At 37.7% G+C, this 22,389-nt stretch overlaps 1 protein-coding gene across 2 annotated transcripts in view; it reads left to right on the top strand.

Moving 5' to 3' along the window:
* The window catches only part of TSHZ3 (teashirt zinc finger homeobox 3), a 72,991-nt gene extending 55,116 nt beyond the window's left edge, over positions 1–17,875 (top strand). For both annotated transcript variants that reach the window (XM_048816787.2, XM_048816788.2), the window contains exon 3: positions 10,397–17,875. In XM_048816787.2, the coding sequence (XP_048672744.1) occupies positions 10,397–13,599 (3,203 nt within the window). In that variant the 3' untranslated portion in view covers positions 13,600–17,875. The remainder of the gene's footprint in view (positions 1–10,396) is intronic.
* The last annotated feature ends 4,514 nt before the right edge of the window (positions 17,876–22,389 follow it).

Raw genomic sequence — 22,389 nt, 5'->3', positions numbered from 1 at the left:
TAAGTGGTCATTTAACTTGTTCAGTATGCATGTAAGAGTATCATTACTAACACATTTGGAAAAATGTCTTCCTGTTGAGAAACTATCGTGAAAGTAAACTTTAAAAAACTCTAAATGAAGTAGGTTGACTGCTATTTCTCTGATACTCACCTGAATCAGTGGGAGTCTTATTTATTGTATGTTTCAATAATAATTTTGTCATCTCCTTCTTATTGAACATTCTCATTTTGCCTGTCAAATTCATCTGGGTGGTTCTGGGCTTTTTGTTAGTGTTTTCCTTCTTTATTGTTATTGTTTTAATTATAATCATTTACATCTAACTGGCCAAAATTAAACAGTTGTTATCTGTAAGCATTCATAATTACATACAGTATGTAACATTAATAGTCAATATAATAAACCTTCACATTTATAGAAGCATCTCTTGTTTCTCCAGCAGTTCTTTAATCTGTCTCAATGGATTTCTAGTGTACAGCTCGTATAGATTTGGTCAGTGACAAGGGTTAGAGTAGTCTTGTAGAACATTTACTTGTAGCTGTGAAAAGCCCACATTCATCAGAGGATTAGGTCGATCAGATTGTACCAGGATCAATGGAAGGCCTGTGTGATCCCTCTTAGGCTGTAATGTGTTCACCTTCTTTGGAGAGAATTCACATACACACACATTTCTCTGTCTTAAAGCCATTTATCTCAGAATGTCAAATTGCAATAATTAACCATTATTGATCTTAAATTCAATTAACTTCATTAACACAGGTCATGATGAGGGTGCTTGTAAGGGAAAGGCACTTGACAAGTGTCTTTTCTTATGTGACGTTGACTGTTCACAGTTGTGGCTATAAACTACCATAGGCACATCTTTTAAAAATGACAAGAGTTTGGTTGGTGACTAAGAGGAGACGTTTTAATCCCCTCTTCCCTCACTATTTAGGTTTCAGGTTTTCCACTGTATTCCCTTTTCAGGAATCCGTGAACCTTGTACTTCCAGCTTGTGATTTTAGTGGGGGTATTATAGGAAAGCCCAACCTAGCCAAATATACTGCAAGAATAGTGCAGTTCATTAGCTAATGCAGGACAGAGACCCATGTCTAAAACAGTATGATTAGCAGATGAATGAAATGAATATTCAGGGTCTCTCTCTGCTGTACAATATGAAACAAAACGGAAACATCTTGTAGAGGAAAATCCTGAAGTCTTTACTCATTTCTTAGTCCTAACTCAGGCAAAACTCTCTTATTGTAGCCATTAGTAGTCCCTAAGTAGGGCTAAATAGAAACTGAGTAAGGACACCAGGTGTTGACCCATACATAACTCTCTTTTCATGGAGCAACTTCATTGTAAGTGGAGATTCACAATAGCTGAAATTGTAATATGCACAATGCAATGCATTGAAACAGTTTGGGACTTTCATTGTACTTCACTGTTCCCATATTGCACAGAGTTCATTATAAGCAAGAGGTGCACCTAAAACTGTATAGGTGTAAAATTGTATAAGTGACTTCAATGGGAATTTGGAGTTCACAAGGGAAAGAAAGATTAGGCTTGAAGGCCTTTTAATATAAGGAAAGAATTAGCCAATGCATTTTGAATGTCTTGAACTGCTATGATCATTTAAAAATAATCTTTTAGAATGACTTCTACACTCCAATTGAAATAATTTTTAAGGTAAAATCATTATTGTACACCCGAGTTTTAAAATGTAGTATGAAGGCTTTGCTACACTTCCAGAGATCCATGTTTATTTTTCATCTTGCTAATACTAACACACAGCCACTGTTCAGGTCATTAAAAGGTTTCAAAATAAGTACAAATTAAAAGCAACCAGGAACACGGAAAGATTACAGAGAGTAAAGGTGTAAGATTTTTTCCCTAGAGTTCTCAGAAATTCTAAGTAATAATTAGAAGAATAGAATCAGAGAAATTTGGGGAGGGGCAATACCATTCAGAAACAGATTTCTGAGACAATTAAATGGTCATTTTGTCACTGCTTTTGCTATTTCCACTCCACTATACAAAACATTTGCTGAGAAGAGGCAGGGCAGAAGCAGAATGGTTTGATTACGGCATTTGATCATATGAAGAAACTAAAGTTCCCTTACAACATCTGTTTGCTTAGTGAAGGATTATAATAATTAAGAGCTATTAGAGCCATATTGAGAACTTTTATGTTCATGCCTACTTATCCTGGAGTTGGCTGTGAATCTTGTATTAGTTTGTTGAATGCTCTATATGCTTCCAGCGATTAAAAAACACTACCCAAATGCTGATATCAAGCCAGGAGTTGTGGCATTGTTTTTGTTTTTAGAATCCATTCATTTAAAGGGTTTAGTGAAACATGCACATAACCTTGTGCTGTTAATAACCTTTTTCCAAATAGATTTGTGTTTCCTGAGGATTTGATGGAATAATTTTGCCAACAAAAAGAAATTGATAATTTGGAGGTCAGAAAACCACCACGTAAAGTGTGTCAATAGCTCAATATATGATCCAAATCAAAACTATGGTTAAGGGCTACAACCCTAAGTGTCTGTCCGTCTCTCCCTGCGGACACATGACTCTCGTTGTATTATACACCTGCATAGAGTGGAGAATTCGACACAGTTCTGTACGTTGCAGCCAAGGAACCTGCCCTGGAAACCAGCAGGAACTGGAGTTATGTCTTGCTTAGAACTGGTCAGATTATTCATAGTGAGTAATTCATACAAGAAATTTAACTTTAGCTGAAATAGCTGCAAATAGGTTAATTTTACTAGTTTATTTCTTAATTGGAATTGTTCTGTTTGTGTGAATCTTTGCTTGTGAACTGTTCACTTCAGCAGTTAATGATTTACCATTTGTAATTGACTGCTTTGCTTGGTATTGTTCCTACTTTCTGGTTGGCTGATTGATACTTGAAATATTATAAGCGGGAGGAGTACAGATATTGAATACCCATATTCACCTGTGAATAGCTCTGTTCTTTGGCAAATTGGTTGTTCTCTGTAAAAATACACCTTTCTCCAATAATTTGTATGCGCTGAGCTGGGTGGGTGCGTGGGTGAAATGTTTGCCTTCACATGCATGAGACGTGAACAAAAAAGGGCATGAATGTGGTCAAAGCAAACAGCAATTCAGAACGTGAATGAATGGTCACAAGCACTATTTTTCTGGTTGCCTTGCTCTAACTGTGATGCTGCTCATAAAAGACAAGGTTGTGCTTGTCTGTTACATGCATGCAGTGAGGGGAGGAGGTAAGAAGCCTTTCTTCTGCATTCCTTTGCACAGATTGCAGAAGGGCCAGGAAATATTCCAGTCCCTGAGTTCACAGGACCACAGGGGCTCGCCCACCATGTGTAGTGTCTCAAAGGGGGCAAGGAAGAGGCAGGGTCCTATCCCACAAAGGTGTATGGTAGTGGGCATACTTGTTCTTTGCTCCTTGGAGCCACATGAAGCAGAATGCCTCCTGGGGCTCCCTTTAAAGCAGTGTGGCTTTACACTGCTCCTAGTGTACATGGCATGGTAGGCCACACAGAGCATGGTCCAAATTCTGTGCTCTAACTCCTGTTCACCTATTTCATGACTGAAACAGAGAAGAATTTGGTCCACTATCTCTACGAACTTCCTTGGGACAAAGAAATCCAGGAGCCATTTGCATCCGTCACAAGTTAGTTGTGTTATATGTGTGTAAATGAGAGTTGGTGGCTCCTGAATGGTCTCTACTGCCAAACTATTATTCTTGCTCTGACAATTCTTAGTTTAAAATAGGTATTTAATTCATTTCTGAACAGTACAATATGGTGTATAAAAGCATGTTGCATATGGGGAAATTTCTTTGATTCTGCTAGTACTCAGCATGTTCTCCATGCTGGTAGGATGTGACAATGAGTTTCTTTTTAGGGCCTACATTCCTCTCTGGTCAGCAACTTCATGTAGAAAAGGGCAGTAAGGGCTGATGTCTTCATGCAAGCAGATCCAATTCCTTAGCAACTCCTCATCCAATCTAGCACCTAGAAGAGAAGGCTCTAGTGTGATGTGCTGATATGCTGCTCAATATATTGGACAGGTGTGGTGTGAGATCTCATATGTGGGTGATTTTAACAGGTTTCAGGAACACAGATGCCCTGCTCAAAAGAGGTGCCACAGGGAGTGAAGGCCTCATGCAGAAACCAGGGCAAAACACCAGCTTGGAGTTGACAGAGGTGTGATCTGTCGGATGACTCTAGTCTCTTAGAAGAGATCCTTCCCTATTGCTTACCGCAAGTTCCGCTCTGTGCTGAGAGCAGAAAACTATTTGTGGGAGAGTTTAGGCCGTGCCTCTTCTTGACTCAGTGAGCATTCCTACATTCCCTGCTGCTGAATGCAGATTGTTGGGCACGTGCAGATCTTGCTGTTGTCAAATAATAGTTTGCTCCAGAGATTTGTGATCACAGGTTCTGGGCTTTGCACAGTGGACACAACTGTGGGCATTTCACTGGGGAATTCAATCCTTAATTATTTTTAAAGATTAAAACTGTCAATTATTTGTAGTTACGTGCACATGCATAGGAAGTTTAGGAACAGAACCTAGAACTCCAAACTCCTGGTCCAGTTCTACTTATGTGTTTTGCCTATATCCCTTCATTATAGAAATGAATTTAACGGGTAATTTAAGAATTCTAGGTTCCATTCCTAGACGTTCTATGTAACCTTAAGCAAGGAGCTTAACTCGCTGTGCCTTCATTTACGCTTTCTATAAAATGGGGATAATGGCACTTACCTATACTACACGGGTGCTAAGAGGAATAGTACATTAATGCATGTTAAAGCTGTTGAGCTCCTTGACTGGAGGGCACTGAATAGAAAGGCCCAGATGTTATAAAAATTCATCTGCTACAATAACTTCAGTTTTTCAGGTGTGTGTTAAATGTGTTTATTACTACTTGCACTGGGGAAGTACATTGTGATTAAGGAAATTTTATAAATGAGAGATTTGAAGAATCATGTTTGATTTACCAAACTTTTAAGCGGAAGAATGCCTTCCTTATCCGAATAAGTAACCTGAGTAAGTGCCTTCTGACTTCTTAGTCTTGTTTGTTGGTTACGCACGTTCCAAACTGCATAACACGTAGAGATGAGATGTGTGTGATTTTTCAGACAGAAGTTTACTGAACCTGAGTAATTTGAAAGGAAGAGTTGGGTTCTGCTGCTCTTTCATTTAAACTACACCTAAAAGCAAGGAAGCATGGGGTCCAAGTGACATGAGAATAAGGTGCTTAGTGTAGATTTCCTTCACTCTGTGTTCAGGCCGGTCCACATTTCAGTGTAGCAGAAACTGTTCTTGTTATCATCTGTTCCCTATGTATTCACATCTATGTAATTCTCTCCTCTAATGCTAACAGTTGACTTGAGCTCTCTGAAGTTGCTCCAAATGTAATACCAGTACAGGATGCTGGATTAGAGCAGCTGGCTAGCTTCCTGTGGCCTATTTCTGAGCTTTCTCTATAAGACAGCTGCAGTACTTTCAGCAAAGAAACAAATGCTAGTACGCTTCAAAGTTTCTGGCGCCTAATGATAGCCACCCATTTCACTGGCATGCTGTCACATCCATCCCCACTCCGATCCCCAATAATTTAATACCACATTATTATTGGCATGAAGAAGCTGCAGATTTATTAACACACAAAATATCCAGCTAAACAAGCATTAATCATGCACATTACATCAAATTAACATGTAGAAAATTAATATTCTTGACCTTGCCAGTGGGCAGAATAATAAATCTTGAAGTAGAATATTACTCTAGTGAAAGGTACCAACTACTCCAACCAATGTGTGAGAGAAGCATGGATCTCTCCACCTAGAAATAACATTTCATTCCAACAACAGACAGTCCTGCCCCCTATGAAACAGAGCCTCTGACCTCTGTAAGGAGGAATAATAGCTAGATTGCTATGCTTGTGTAAAGAAAGCATTGCCATTCACCATTTATGTTGCCACTCTTGGGGGAGGAAAAACCATTACCAGTATAAACATTTTGATTTAGCCGCACAGTAGCCTCCCATATTTGTAGAAATATGGTGGACTGATATTGGTTCTCACTGCTTGCATGGTGTGCATGGAGTATGTCTGTGAGTATATCCATGTATGTACAGTATGTGCATGTATAGGTTGTTTTGGGCAGTGATGTAGCACAAGTTATTTCTCTAGCGAAGAAATGATGCATAGCTCAGTTATGAAGGTAATTTCCTCTTGTATGGAAATGAATTCCATTATATTACCGCTTAATGTTATGTATTTATATTAAATGTGTTAATTTCATTTTTACCTAGCAGTTTAGTTAATAATTATAACAAATGTTAATGAGGGAGCTGTCTGTTCTCGACTTCTCTCTACCTGTACCAAGGATAGGTTTCTTAACTCTTCTGATATCTTAATTTTCCCTACAAACCCAGTGCCATTCCAGGAAAGCATTTTCCTTGTTTTGTCAAATGGACTGTCACAATCATAGAAACATTTGGGTTGCAAGTGACTTCCCTGGGGTCACCTAGCCTTGCAGGATGTAAAGTGAAAAGTTTTGTGGGGAGTGAGTTTGTTTGTTTTTGTGGAGGGAAAAAAGCCAGAATAGAACTACATAATTGCTTTCATTTTAATTCTTACTAATTTATTTTGCCTTTTAGAGGCACCTTTAAAGTCATCCCGCCCCCAGACTGTGCTGTTGAGGTGTTAAAGAACATACACGTACCTCACTGTTTTTCAAACATTTACTTTACATATGAAAAATATGAAAATAGGAAAAAGGACAAAGAAAATAAACCCACACAAATGAACATGGGACTGGGTGATAGGGGATGGATCACTTGATGATTACCTGTTCTGTTCATTCCCTCTGGGGCACCTGCCATTGGCCTCTATTGGAAGACAGGATACTGGGCTAGATGGACCTTTGGTCTGACCCCGTATGGACGTTCTTATGTTCGAACATTGTTGCAACTTATATTTAGTGTCCCGTGCAGACAGACGGAATAAATAGGTGACCAGCTGGGGAATGGCACCAGTTCCAGTTGGTTTGGATGAGGGTGGTTTACATCTTGCTCCTTCTCATAGGTACCCTCATCTTCCGCACAAGGGAAGGGCATAAAGGTTCTCAGCCCTGGCTAGATCTCTAGTGGAGAGAGTAGGGGGTAGCGCTGAGTGTCATTTTCTCTGTCACTTGTTTAATTGGATAACCTTACTGCACTGGACCCAAATAACTGACTGGAGCTGAAGAGGGTGCAGTCCCCCTTTCCCCCATGTTGCTTTGGGATTAGTTTATTAAAGTTGCACCCTCGTACGCTGGACCGATTCCTGCTCTGCATGTCTTATTTCCTGTGTGCCTGAATCAAAACTCTGATGTCACAAACTCAGCTTCATGACTCCATCATGGGAAGGAGAAGAGCAGTTATCAAGGAGATAACACACAGATATGCTTGATAATTGGTAAAAAGGGTAAAGAAAGGATGCTGGAGATTTTCAGCTAACATAAAAGTCACTCTTCTAAAAGTGGTGAATATGACAACACAAGCAGCTCAGACCAAGCAAAATTCCGAAGGTTTCAATAGCCAGAGAAACCTAAATGTAAGGAAAAGCAATCACTAATCAGGGACTAGATTGTGCAAGCTTTGCTCATGCTGGTAAGCACCTATTCACACAAGTAGTTTTATTAACGTCCAGGAACTACTCCTGTGACTACTCACTGTTATGAGGGTGGGTGGCAATCTCTAGCCCTACATGAATAAAGGGAGAAAAAGCCAGGCACACTGATAGACCGCCTCAGTGTGCTGCCTCAGAATGCAGGTGTGAAAAGGAGATCGTACTAGGGCAGGCAGTGTGACAGTAACTTCCCTTTTCCTTTATGCCGTAAAGAGGTGATTTCTGTTTGGGAAGGGAAGTACAGGGACAGGAGTTTTTATTAAAAAAAAAAAAAACCCACACAAACAAAAATACACCTGTTTTCACGAAGAGGGTTCCACAGAAAAGGATTGTGCTATTTCAGGCTACATTTGCTTTTCATCATAGGGTCTGCGACATAACTTCTTTCTTCCTTTTCTTTTAAAATTCATGTCTCTTGGAGCTTTGGAATTGTTCTTCAGTTACTGATCATTGGTAGCAAATTATTCAGATCTTGTCATTGTCTTAAAATTCTCACTTTCAGAGGGTGGTTTGCATCGTTTGGGTCTGCTGAGCTGCATGCTTTCGCTAGAATTGAGAAATACCCTGGTGCAAATAACTAAAATAAGACAACTTTTATTGTTCCGTAAGAGGATGAAAGTGCTGAATGAATGACATTGTGTGATTGTAAACGCTTTGGAGCTTGGACTGTGAGTGTTTATACTGTGCCCAGCACAATGGCACTGATTCTGATTGCAACCTGTTGGCACTTCTGTATTATAAATATTTCCGAGTAATTGGGTGACCAGACATCAAGTGTGAAAAATCAGGACGGGGGCAGGGGGTAATAGGCACCTATATAAGAAAAAGACCCAAAATCAGGACTGTCCGTATAAAATCAGGACATCTGGTAGGTGATTAGAGAAGTTTTACAGTCAACCTAAATATTTCTAAAGAGCATAAAATTACAGCAAAATAGACAGTAGTTACATTGTCTTTAGATTCAACCTACGTATTTTTAATTTTAAAAATACAGTCTTGACATCTCTTCAGATATATTGCACATTTGATCTGAAACACCTAGGCACAGTTGTGTGTTGCTCTGACTTCATATGTTTGTGTTTTCAAGGGTTTAACTCAGAATACAAGGGCCAGATTATAACCTCACGTGGTTGGAAGCAGTTTTGCTAAAATCGTCAATGTGAGAAGGCACTAGTAAATTTTTTTTTTATATATTTCCCAACTGATTGCACCACACTTCTTTTGAAAGTGGAAGTGTCTAACTTCAGTGTTACTTTAACAGTTATTTTGTCATTAGTGCTTCACTTAAAAACAATCACCCTGAAAAGAAGCATGAAAGATTTCTAATGATAGATACATGATATATAGCCATTAAACTTTTCTCCTTCCACTGCCCTGGATGAAATAGCTTCATTTGATCAATATACGGTGTACACTTTTGCTTGAATAAACAGGCTGTATAGATTGTTGTGTATGCTGAACTGTGCCATGCTTGGCCAGATGCCCTCACATTCCAGGTGTGTTATGAAGCCAAATGCCTTCAGCCATTTGAAAACTATGGATATCTATTGCAATTGCATTTTTTTAAGCATATTATTATTTTGGTAATAGATATCTAGGAAGTTCTCCATGTATTGTTATATGGTTAGTTTAGTTCTTTAAAAAACAGCAACAAAATATTATCTAATATGCATCTATTTATATGTATTTTATCTTTTCACTTATTTTTACATTAAAGCATTCAGTAGAAATAGATTAGTTTGATCAATTACTGATCGCGCTCTTAATGTTTTGATAGAATTTTCCTGCCCAAAGGCATTACTTTTATGTGTAAAATACACATAGGGTGCCAGTATGAAAAACTAACATAAAGCTCGTCAGTTCCTAACTATCCTATTCAGGAAGAGTGTATTAGATTTACATCACCAGTTGCATTACTTAAAAAAAAGACAGAATCCCTGTTGGGTGCCCATGTAGCTTATGCTGCGTAAATATTGACAAAGTAGTCTAAAGAGCAAACACTTTGACATTTGTAAGGTCCACTGGAAGGTCTTGTATATATTTATACAGCAAGAATGAGTACAGCATACCAATTTTCTTGAACTTGTCCCTGACATAATTCTGCATGGGCTTTCTTGTTGGGAAGAGAAGTGTGTTTAAATGTGAATGGGTCATTTGTTGCATCTATAATGAATATCTTGAATCACTGTTAGTCAGGTATTTCCGAATTTAGAGTCACCAGCTTTACCACACACAAAAAGAAAAGAAATCTTTTTTTAATTTATTGTAATCAATGTACATTGTTTTTACTTTGTAGGAATTTTATTGATGTTTTTTTCCTTTATATTTATTGAAAATTGAGTCTCAAAAATGTAATGAGTAAAAAATGCTTGCTTAATTTAAATTGTGAATCTGTCTGTTAAGAAATGCATTAGGGGTAGGAGAAGCATAAGACATATTAATTGACAGACAGGAGCTGCTGTCTCTGAGGTTGATACAAGTAATTTATTACTTTAGAAATGAATGCCACCTCCAGAATGTGCTTCATTAATTTCAAATTTAGTTTTAATTTCAAGCTGTTGCCCCTTGAGAAGAATAAGGTGGCAAATTATGTTTGAAGAGCAGATTTTTTTTCTTGCTCTGAAGAAACATTACATTTTAACTGTTTAATTTTACAAATAAATGCAGTTCTTTAGCTGAAATATTTAAACAGCTGATGGAAAGTATGATCCACAGTCACTAACTCTTGTTTTTATTTTGTCCATGATAGCCTATGTTTCAGATGAACTGAAGGCTGCAGCACTGGTGGAGGAAGACATGGAACCTGATGAAAATGCAACTGATGGGGAACCTTCAGCAAAATACGTGTGCCCAGAAAAAGACTACAGTAAGAACTGCCAGAGCTACCAAAACTCTCCAGCTGCTGAATTTTCCAGCCACGAAATGGACAGTGAGTCACACATCAGTGAGACAAGTGACCGAATGGCAGATTTTGAAAGCAGCTCTATCAAAAATGAGGAAGAGAGCAAGGAGGTGGCAATACCGCTTGAAGATTCTGCTGTGTCTGATAGCTTAGAACAAATGAAAGCCGTCTATAATAACTTCCTTTCCAATTCCTACTGGTCCAATCTCAATTTGAATCTCCACCAGCCGACTTCAGAAAAAAACAACGGCGGCAGCAGCAGCAGCAGCAGCAGCAGCAGCAGCAGTTGTGGGAGTGGTAGCTTTGACTGGCACCAGACTGCTATGGCAAAGACACTGCAGCAAGTTTCTCAGAGCAGAATTCTTCCCGAACCCAGTCTTTTTAGCACAGTTCAGTTGTACAGACAAAGCAGTAAGCTTTATGGCTCTATATTTACTGGAGCCAGTAAATTCCGTTGTAAAGACTGCAGTGCTGCCTATGACACTTTAGTAGAATTAACAGTGCACATGAATGAAACAGGACATTATCGAGATGACAACCATGAAACTGATAACAATAACCCTAAAAGATGGTCCAAACCTCGTAAACGTTCTTTGCTTGAAATGGAAGGGAAAGAAGATGCCCAGAAAGTATTAAAGTGTATGTACTGTGGCCATTCCTTTGAATCTCTTCAGGACTTGAGTGTTCATATGATCAAAACAAAACACTACCAAAAAGTGCCTCTGAAGGAACCTGTTACACCCGTAGCAGCAAAAATTATCCCAGCTACTAGGAAAAAAGCATCACTGGAGCTTGAACTTCCAAGTTCTCCAGATTCCACAGGTGGGACACCGAAAGCAACAATCTCGGACACCAACGATGCACTGCAAAAGAATGCAAATCCTTACATTACGCCAAATAATCGTTACGGTCACCAGAATGGTGCCAGCTACGCTTGGCATTTTGAGGCAAGGAAATCTCAAATTCTCAAATGCATGGAGTGTGGAAGTTCCCATGATACTTTGCAGGAACTCACTGCCCACATGATGGTGACAGGACATTTTATAAAAGTCACCAACTCTGCCATGAAGAAAGGGAAGCCAATTATAGAAGCCCCAGTGACGCCAACAATAACAGCTCTACTAGACGAAAAAGTACAGTCTGTGCCACTCGCAGCCACCACTTTTACATCTCCCTCCAACACGCCTTCTAGTGTCTCCCCAAAATTGAATGTTGAAGTAAAAAAAGAAGTAGATAAAGAGAGAGGGGTTGCTGATGATAAAATGAAAGAGAAAGAGAAGTCAAATGAAGATGAGGAAAAGTATGATATCTCCTCAAAATATCATTATTTGACTGAAAATGACCTGGAAGAAAGTCCTAAAGGGGGACTAGATATTTTAAAGTCTTTAGAAAACACAGTAACATCAGCTATAAACAAAGCCCAGAATGGTACACCAAGCTGGGGTGGCTATCCCAGTATTCATGCTGCCTACCAGCTACCTAACATGATGAAGCTGTCGTTGGGTTCATCGGGAAAAAGTACACCCTTAAAATCTATGTTTGGAAACAATGAAATAGTGTCACCGACTAAAAACCAGCCCCTACTGTCGCCACCAAGCAGTCAAACCTCCCCTGTGCCAAAAACGAACTTTCATGCCATGGAAGAATTGGTAAAGAAAGTCACGGAGAAAGTGATTAAAGTTGAGGAAAAAATGAAAGAACCTGAAGGAAAACTGTCTCCAGTGAAACGTGCGACACCTTCGCCATGCAGCAGCGAAATCAGTGAACCCCTCAAAATGGATGCCTCCAATGATGGTGGTTTTAAAAGCCAACAGAACAGCCCAGTTCCTCAGAGGGATAGTTGCAAGGATAGTACAGCTATAGAACCAGTGGAAAATGGTAAAGAGCCTGTAAAGTCAATTGCAAGTACATTAAGCAGCAGCACAGCTATTATTACAGATCATCCTCCCGAACAACCATTTGTAAATCCATTAAGTGCACTGCAGTCTGTCATGAATATTCATCTTGGGAAAGCAGCAAAGCCATCTTTGCCTGCTCTGGATCCAATGAGCATGCTTTTTAAAATGAGCAACAGTTTGGCAGAAAAGGCTGCGGTGGCCACCCCACCTTTGCAGTGCAAAAAAACAGACCACTTAGACCGTTATTTTTATCATGTCAACAATGACCAACCCATAGATTTGACGAAAGGCAAGAGTGACAAAAGCTGCTCTTTGGGTTCAGCGCTTTTGTCATCCACATCAACATCTTCTGCATCTTCTTCATCTACAGTGACAACAGCAAAGACATCTGCAGTCGTGTCATTCATGTCAAACTCGCCGCTACGCGAGAATGCCTTGTCAGATATATCTGATATGCTGAAGAACCTGACAGAAAGTCACACATCAAAATCTTCCACACCTTCCAGCATATCTGAGAAATCTGACATTGATGGTACCACAATAGAGGAACCAGAAGAGACTACACCAGCTCAGAAAAGGAAGGGACGTCAGTCTAACTGGAATCCTCAGCACTTGCTCATTCTGCAGGCCCAGTTTGCAGCCAGTTTACGACAGACATCAGAGGGAAAATACATAATGTCAGACTTGAGCCCTCAAGAAAGAATGCACATTTCAAGGTTTACGGGACTCTCAATGACCACAATTAGCCACTGGCTAGCCAATGTGAAATACCAGCTCCGAAGGACGGGAGGAACTAAGTTCCTTAAAAATTTGGACACTGGGCATCCAGTGTTCTTTTGTAATGACTGTGCTTCACAGATCAGAACTCCTTCAACTTATATCAGTCATCTTGAATCACATCTAGGTTTCAGGTTAAGAGATTTGTCCAAACTGTCCAATGAACAGATTAACAATCAGATAGCACAAACAAAGTCACCATCTGAAAAACTGGTGACATCATCTCCAGAGGAAGAAATTGGAACTTCCTATCAGTGTAAACTTTGTAACAGGACTTTTGCAAGCAAGCATGCTGTTAAACTTCATCTTAGTAAAACACATGGGAAGTCACCAGAGGATCATCTTCTGTATGTTTCGGAGTTAGAGAAGCAGTAGCATTTGCTTTTGATTAAAATAACTGTAATTTGCTTTGAGGAAAACTGTCAAAGACGCCTTAAAGCAACTGTTTAGTTCTTGGCACATGTTCTTATTTTAACTCCAGAGAGTCACTCTGGGCTGAACTGTTTTGTATAATTGTACAGTGTTTAATAGAGGTGCATAATCAGCTGTTGTTACTGGTAAAATATGAAGGTTAAAATGCAGTGGTAAGTGTTTGGAACTTTGTGTAAATTGGATTTAGTTGCTGTGCATCCCTCTGATGCATCAAGCTGCATGCATTAACAGACAGTTTAATTAAGCATTTATAACTAATTCTGGTGCACTTTTTTCATGTGACCTAAGTGTGCTGGTATTTCTCACCCTATAATCTTTAGCCCTCTGAGTACTTTGAAACACTTTTGCTTTAATTTGGTAAAATGTATGGATATGTTTTTTAAAACTCTTACCAGCTTAGTTCTAAATTACTAATATGAACCTCCATTTATGCAGAGGTGTATCACACCTTGAAATTTAAAATATTATTTTCACATTGAAACATAGATGTATATATTGTATAGATTTCAAAATCTCTTATGGAAATGCAATTGTGATTAATGCCATGTTTTTCTTCAGCATTTTTAGTAATGACGGTTTTTGTACCTGATATGCCTCAGGTATAAGCTATACCTATATATAATGTATATTTCCTTTTTTAGGTCTAAGAGTTTTTCTTTTAACATCCAAACATTGTAAATTATATGAAAGGCACCACGAATAGCATTTATAAAGTATTCAGAAACATTATTCTTAAAGCAAAGTATGATTGTTTTGTTTTGCTATACAGTACATCTATATTGATAGAGGTTCATGTTTAAATTATACATATTTATTAGTATCGTTATCATTTGTTTTTAAACCAACTGAATAACAGAAGCCATGGACTGCATCCTTGGCCTGCATTATAACTATTTTGCACAACATGACTTTTAAAGGTATTTATTAGTAAAAGAAAATTTAAATAAAATAAAAAGTGAGAGAATTCAAAATAAACTCAGTGCTCAAAGGGTTAAATCTATTTGAAAAACTTGTACTGTATTTCCTAAACATTGATAAAGCCTTTAAAATGTTTGTACTGTAATATTTTGCTTAAAAGTTATGAGGCATTCTGTGATATAACCTTTTACTTATTTATAAGCGCTATTGGTTGTTATTTCATATTGTAGAATGCCTTTTTATTTCAATTGGTAACTTTCTGTTTTGTTCTGCCTAATTATTCTCCCAAGATTCCATACTGCAGCTTTATCTTTAGGCATATGAAAGGTAACCCGTGGTTACCAGCACACTAAGTGATTCTGTTCGTCTCCATTTTTGGCAGTTAATTTGCAGAAGTAACTGACAGCTGACACCATATGAGAATCTATGTATAAAATATTGGCATGTAAACAGCACAGACACTGTAATGCACTCTGTGCCCTGTTTTGTTGTTGACAATGAAGCACCATTATATGACTCTTCATATAACCTTTTTTTCTACAGCAGCATTAAAATTGTCTTTTTGCTATAATTTTGTGTTGCATTCACAATTATGTCTGAAATGTGCTACGACTAACGAGCACATTAAAATTAAATTGTATGCTATCTGTTTATGACTGAAGCTTGAGTAGGTTTCTTCATCTGCCAGGTGCTGGCAGTCAAAAGCTGCACATAAATCACTGGAGTTTTAGTGAACTTTAGCATTTAAAGAGCAGGGTAGCACTTATTCAAAGGCTGCATTAACAAAAATTTTCCCCAAGAAAAGATAAATGAATGTTATAACTCCGCTTTAGAGATCGGGTAAGATTGACTGTAAAGAAGAGAGTTTATAAGCAACATGTGTGGCAAAGCAAATAGGAGTTTTGCTGTGCTGTATATTCAGACTCAGATAGTGATGCTTAAATGAATTCCTCTTGAATATACAGAATAGAGTCTGCAAGTAGTATTAGTAGGTGCTTCATGTCCAAATTTTTATTTATTTAAAAAAAAAACCACACAGCCCCAAATAATCTCTTTTTAAAAGTGACCAGTTACCTGCCTACTATTATTTCTTTCTTTTCTGTTGTCCTCTGCAGTGTAAAGGCTGGTATCTATTTCTTTTAAAACATTAGAAATCGTTCTGTTCATTTTATAAAGAACACAGCTTGAAGTAATATGTATTATTAGTAAATAGGCCCCATAAATAGCAATAATCAAGTCCAGTACTTGGATTATGGACTAGAACTCTGGGGTGTGGGTGTTTTAAATTTTTGTATTGTTGTTGGTTTTTCTTTTTGTCATTTGGCTCAACATTTACATCTGATTTTAAGGTCATTAGTGTATTGAAGTTGATGGTCTCAACTCGGATCCTAATGAACAGTCATCTATATGACAAACCTGCTGCACACAATTTTTGCTGGTTAGCTGCATCATCTCAGCTGTATGACCCTACCTTCTTAGAAAAGGTAACCCCTTCAGGCCAGGGCTGAGGTCTTTTTCTCTTTAGTGAAACATCCCTTAAGGCTGTCTGTATTTTTAAGACTAGATTATCTCAGTCCACATTGTAGCCAGAATCCCTCCTTCTGGGAACACAGATTTTCTCCTTGAAAATTAGAACACCTTAAATAGAGCATTGGATTTCAGAACAGAATTTCACTAGTTGTGAGCCTGGCAGATTATTACATACATTTGCAACCCTTATATTTTCAAAAGGCACCATTTGATTGTAAGGTGGCAATGGTAAATAGCATTGTGCAAAATTTTGCTGTTTTTACGGTTTGGGGGAAGGGAAAAACAGGAGAGACAAACTCCTCAGTCCTTTTCAGTATTTGTTTTGTTTATTTTCAAAATGCAGATGGGAGGAGGTAATGATTGTGAACATCAAATACTACATTTGCAGCCCCTCCTCATTTGTGGTGATAATCAATACCTGGGGCAAAATATCATCATATCAATATGCAGTGAGGAGGAGAACTAGTAGAAATACAGGGAGCAGCTATATCTATTAGCGTGTACCATAAATGACTTTTTCATACATTTTCAAAATATCTCTGAAACATTGCAAATAGCTAATCAGGATCTGCATGTCCCAAATTTATTAAAATAAAGCTCAGCTTGCATCTTAGAAGCTCCAAGACTGGCATACCAATGTGATTTCACATTATAAAGAATTCAGAGAATCAATGATCTCGTGTAATATCCTTTTTCCCCATATACTGATATGTAGTTTGGCGTGGTAACTCTCAGTCCTAACCAAATCACCGGCTTCTCTCTGCTGGCACACATTTTCCCCCCTATTAGATGCAGGATTTTTAACAACATTTGAGTCCCTAATTTTTGCTTTGCTCCTGATATTTTATCTAATTTTAGAAATATGCAGATCAAATGTGAGAGAGAACAAAATGCCTAAAGAAAGGGGTTTTAAATGAAATTGTGATGGGGTGGAAGAGCTTTAAATCATAGGTGTATAAAGGTGACCCTGGTCTAACCCCACCCAAGTAGTGGCTTGTTGCAGCATACTGTATATCTTCCAGCCATCACATTTACGCAGTATCTTAAAATAACATTTGTGATAAATGTGCAATTTAACTAATTTATGGTGCTATGATGTGCTCAGGGCTACATGCAAGATGAAAATCTTAAATGGAGCTTGAACAGCTCACTTCACAACAAGAAATCAATATGCCAGATCTTAGAGAGCTGTTCTCTGGAGTCAACATTTAGCAAAAATATCAGTGAATGTATCTTTAAGTTTTAGGCAGCAAGAAATCTATAATTAACTGAAATACTACTTTTAGGTCAGTGCAAGAAACTCTTACTGGAACCTAAATCTCTCCAGCATCTTCATTATATTTTCTTTTGGCATCAAAAATTGTAGATACGTTGTTCTAATTATACCGTTGCTTTCACTGTGCAAGCTACAATGTAATTTTCTAACCAAAGCAAGACAGATTAGCGTTATTTAAAAACTTAATATTCACACTATTGGGATTATCTATTGCATTTTAGTATGGCTGTTAATAAATGCTTAAATGATGTTTTGAAAAGTTAGAAACAGATATATATATATTTCATGGCAACAAGAGGTTTTGCTGTTTGTATCATGAGGTCATTTAAAAAATTATACGCACACGTAAAACTGAAGCAGCTCCTTTAATTCTGCAAGGCTTCAGTTGAAAGCTATATTCAACTGCAAGAGAAAATTAATGAAGTATTCTATGTAGTATGAGGGGAAATGAGATGGTGGTAACAGCTAAATTTATTAAATTTTGCATTTTTACAACTTGTCTCCAGAGAGTTTTGTAAGTTTCTTAGTAAATATCAAAATATTACAATTCTTTTTTCCTGCTTCATCCCAGTAGCTTTTTATTGTAGGACTGTGTTAGTGCTTTACGAAGTAGTCTCATACCTGTACTGTTCAGCGGAGCTGATATAGCATATGTTATAATACGGGCAAAGGTCGTAAAACTTAAAAAAGGTTCCAAAATTATTTAATGTTTAAAAAGTCATTGTATTTGTCTTTTAGCAAGCAGTGAAATCATCAATTGTATTTGACTGGACAGTTATTCCTTTGGTATTAGAAGCACTAACGTAGGGTATTAGCACTAACCCTAGGGTATTAGTAGTAAATATATATATATATATAATCTTTGGCTAAAGAAAACCAGTAAATTCTCCTCTCTTGGGACTTCATGCCAAGTTGTGCCTTCCAGCCTTTAGCTGACTGGCTGTAGGCAAATGAGTGAACAAGACATAATTACCCTGCTGCCACCTCTGAACATAAAAGAGGTTCTGAAGTTCAGGGTGTGGTAACATGGTAACTCCATTGCGTTTTCATTAACTGTCGTAAAGTAATACAAATCTTGTATATGTGCAACCCTGATATTGCAGCCCTTATTGGGGAAAACTCCCAATTAAGTCAATGCCTGATTTTCCCAAGTAAGGACTGAAAAGTTAGGGCCCTTTATGAGAGGGAGCAGAATTCGGTATTACATGCGCAATGAGTGTGTGTGTGTAATGAATCAGTAAACATATAAGGAATCTATGTGCATGAATCAGGAATGTACATTGAGGCTAACACACGTTTTCAGGTCTTGGTATTGAGCGGTAATTTTAAACAAACTGTTTAATACAACAAAGATCACCAACATTTATTAATACCTCATTGAATGATTTTATAGATAATCCCATACACCCACAAATTAGACATAGATGCACAGATACCATGGTGATGAGAAGGATATAAAATCTTACTTTATACACCTACAATGTATCTTTTGGTATATTGAATATACGTACAACATAATAAGCATAGAGAAACCAACCATTAGAGAAGGTGAGGTTTTTTAAGCAATAGATTACAACATTTACCTGGGACATATTTAATGTTTTCAACAGCTGTTGCTTAGTTCACTGTGTTTCCTTTGCCATATTTATAACTGGAAATGTGCTTCTGCTTAAATAATCTTTTAAGAGAGTTAAATTTAGATGTGCACTTTGAGATAGATGATGATGTGCCTACACCATTAGCTACTTACATACATGCACCCTTGTGTGCAACCAAAATATGTAACTGAGGATGCATAGAATACTTTAGTTCTTCGAAAATGTGCCTATCCTGCATTCTAGGTGTCCTTATAAATAAATGGATACAAAAAAATTTTTTTTTTTAAATTTCAACCTGAGCGAAGTATAACAAAATATGAAGACTTTTGGGTACCTACATAACAAATCATTCCTTTAGCAATCAGGTTTTAAGGGACACTTGGCTTGTTAAAATAAGATGCAAAATTGTTCTGGATAGAGGCAGATGGGGTAAAAGAGAGAATTCTCATCTATATTTTACAACTTACATATAGCTAGATAAGTCTTCCATAACTACGATAAAAGGATTATCTGTCACTCCCCTCACTGGTTAGATTTTCCTACAGTCAGATTAGAATGAGGTTGCACATGGTTTTACTATGAGACATTTGAACTTTCTGAGTGGTAAGGGGACTTGGTAACACAAAACTGGGGTAATTTTCTGGTGTCTTACATTTTAATACCTGAATTTTAGGGCTCTATTGAATTGAATTTCAAATGATTTAGCACTGAGGGAGAGCCTGTATTAGACCTGTCAGCCCCACACTACTCCCCGGAGAGGGTAGAGTGTTCATCTTTTTTTTTTTTTTAATCAAAAAATAAATGGAGAGAGGGTAACTCTTTTTTAACTTTTTTGTGTAAATTAACAATTAAAAATACTTCTTTAGTAAGCTTCAATATATCACATTCATTTTTTGCCCAGCAGGAAACTGGGGACATGTTTATAGCCATAATAATTGTGAGTTAGTGACCTTTCTAGCCAAGTGAAATGAAATTACTTGAAAATGAAATTCTTTTTAATTGGCGCATTTGTGGGGAGTGGGATGGGGAAAAGAAAGAGGATTTTAGATATCTATATCTAGCTATATGTATAGATATAAAAGCCTAAGGAATGTCCCCAGATTTAAACCTGTGCAGAGAAGGAGAATGAGGTAGGTGTGTCAGGAAGCAGAGTCATATTCTCAGTGCTTTTTTTTTTTCAAACTGGAGGTACAGTCATTGCAGTTACGCCTCAGTGACCATGCAACCGAGTCGGCAAAAGCTGAAGGACTGAGCTCCTGAAAGCCTCATCAGGACTTGTCATCGCTCTAATGAATATCATTTAAATTGCTTTGTATATTGGTGGAGTTTGGATGTCGATTTAATTTGTGCATGTGTTTGAGTTCTTCTGCTTGGCTAGGCTAACAGAGAGCAACAGCCTAATGAAAAGTGAGTTGGTGACAGTGTGATGAGCCCCAACCCAATCAAATGTGTTTGAAGGGCTGTTTTGACAGGGATCTTAAAAGTAGATCTAGAAAACGAGGGTGTAGTGCTTTAGTGCAATTGTTTCAGGCGAAGACTAGTGCTTTTTGTATCTATGAATGGCTGAAAATTTTCTCTGTAAACTCCAGCTTGTGATCAAACATGAATTCACTGCTGTAATTATATTCAGAGGAATCAGAAGAATGGTGCTCCTAAGTGTCTTTGAAAATCACTCTAGTTAAAACACAATGACATGTTTATAAAGTCATTATTGGGACACTTCCATTAATTGAGGAAAAAAATAAATTCCTTACACAGGGGTTACAGTGTCCATCTCTATGTGTAAGGCTGTGGGTGAATAGGGAGGACAACACAAGAGGGACTGGTAACACGGGAGGGCAGGGGTCATCCTTTTAGGACCTCATGCTGGAGCTGTCATGCACATTAATTCCCATTCACTGCAATGGACTTTTGTGTGTGCAATGATGGAGGAGCTGGACTGGAGGGCAGAGCAAATGGAAAAATCCTGTAAAGTGCATTCCAGTGCCACTCCGAACATCATGAATACCTATAGGGCCAGATCCTTAGCTAGTGTAAATCAGCATAGCTCTTATTGAAACAGATCAGTACTGATTTATACTGCATGTTTGCCCTGACCCTGGTGGGGGTTAGGATTTAGAACTTCCCTGTCTCCTGACAAAGTTACTATATGTGTCAGATCGGTGGCATATTCTCTTGACTAATAAATCAATAATGATTAGGTTTAAATCATATTTACTGAAAAGTTAATTTTACACACACACCGGAAGGGGCCTATGGAATTCTATATGATTTGTTTTAAAGTCTAATAGAAAAAAACAATTATTCAAAAATGTATTAGCCATCCACATAGGTGGGTATTAACTGTGCACCTGTCACTGTGGTATCCGTGCACTGAATGTCATTGTGTGACCAGGGTTGATTATTCTTAGCTTCAAATCTAAGTATTTCCAAACCCCAAATAAGAGTCATATTCAATTGTATTTAAAAGATTTGTGCAGCTGGATATCTGCATTGAGTACATGGAGTTCCAGTGGTATTCCAACAGGATTAACAGGGAATGGGTAAAATAGCCACTTTAGCCTGTAAGGCAAACTAATGCCCCCAATCTCCTAAACCTGCTTTCTCTGCTCTCTCCAATGCACACAGTTTGGAATGTGGGGAAAGGAACATGCACTTGATCTTTACTTGCCAAGATGAAGATAAATCAATTTCCAAAGCACAATTACTGTCAGAGAAGGGAAATAAATATTAGCCCTTGTTCTCTATTGCATCAGGAGTCATTGAACTTAAGAATAGTGCAAAACATTCTTGTACTCTATCATTCATCACAAAATACCACAAAATGAGCATACAGAAAGTTAAACAAACATTAAAAAATTCAATTTTATTTTCTTTGAATGAGCACAATAAATGTATACATTGGACGAAACAGCTAAAAAGAAAAATCTGCAATCCCAAACCGGTTTCTTAGATATGATTGATGCATTAGATAAATTGTTCAACAATGGATCATGAAAACAAGCCCTCTATAATTCTTCCAAAGTCAGTGAGACCAGTGGGTTCTGCTGAGTGATTACTGGCCACTCAAACAAAAGCACCTAAGGGCAGATGTAATTTATGCTAATTATTTACCCCTTGTGATTTCAAAATACTTTTGAGATGAGATGATGTGTAACTTTTTTCTCCCACTCCATTTGGACCAAATTCTTTTATGACCCTCAATGAAATCAACCAGACGTGTTTGCTCCTAATTTGGTGCAGAATTAGGCCCTTGATATTTCCTTTTTTGGCCTAAATTTAATGCACATCCTCCTTCTCTATTTGATAAATGTTTTATTGTGTACATCAAACTCTAGACAGACTGTTTGCTACCCCTAATTTGAATGATGGTACTCCATTATGTCACTTACTTAAACAATACAAAGATCT

Source organism: Caretta caretta, chromosome 12 (genome assembly GCF_965140235.1).
Source record: "Caretta caretta isolate rCarCar2 chromosome 12, rCarCar1.hap1, whole genome shotgun sequence".
Taxonomy (NCBI): Eukaryota; Metazoa; Chordata; order Testudines; family Cheloniidae; genus Caretta; species Caretta caretta.
The sequence above is the reverse complement of the archived record's forward strand: the minus strand, read 5'-3'. Positions and strand labels throughout refer to the sequence as shown.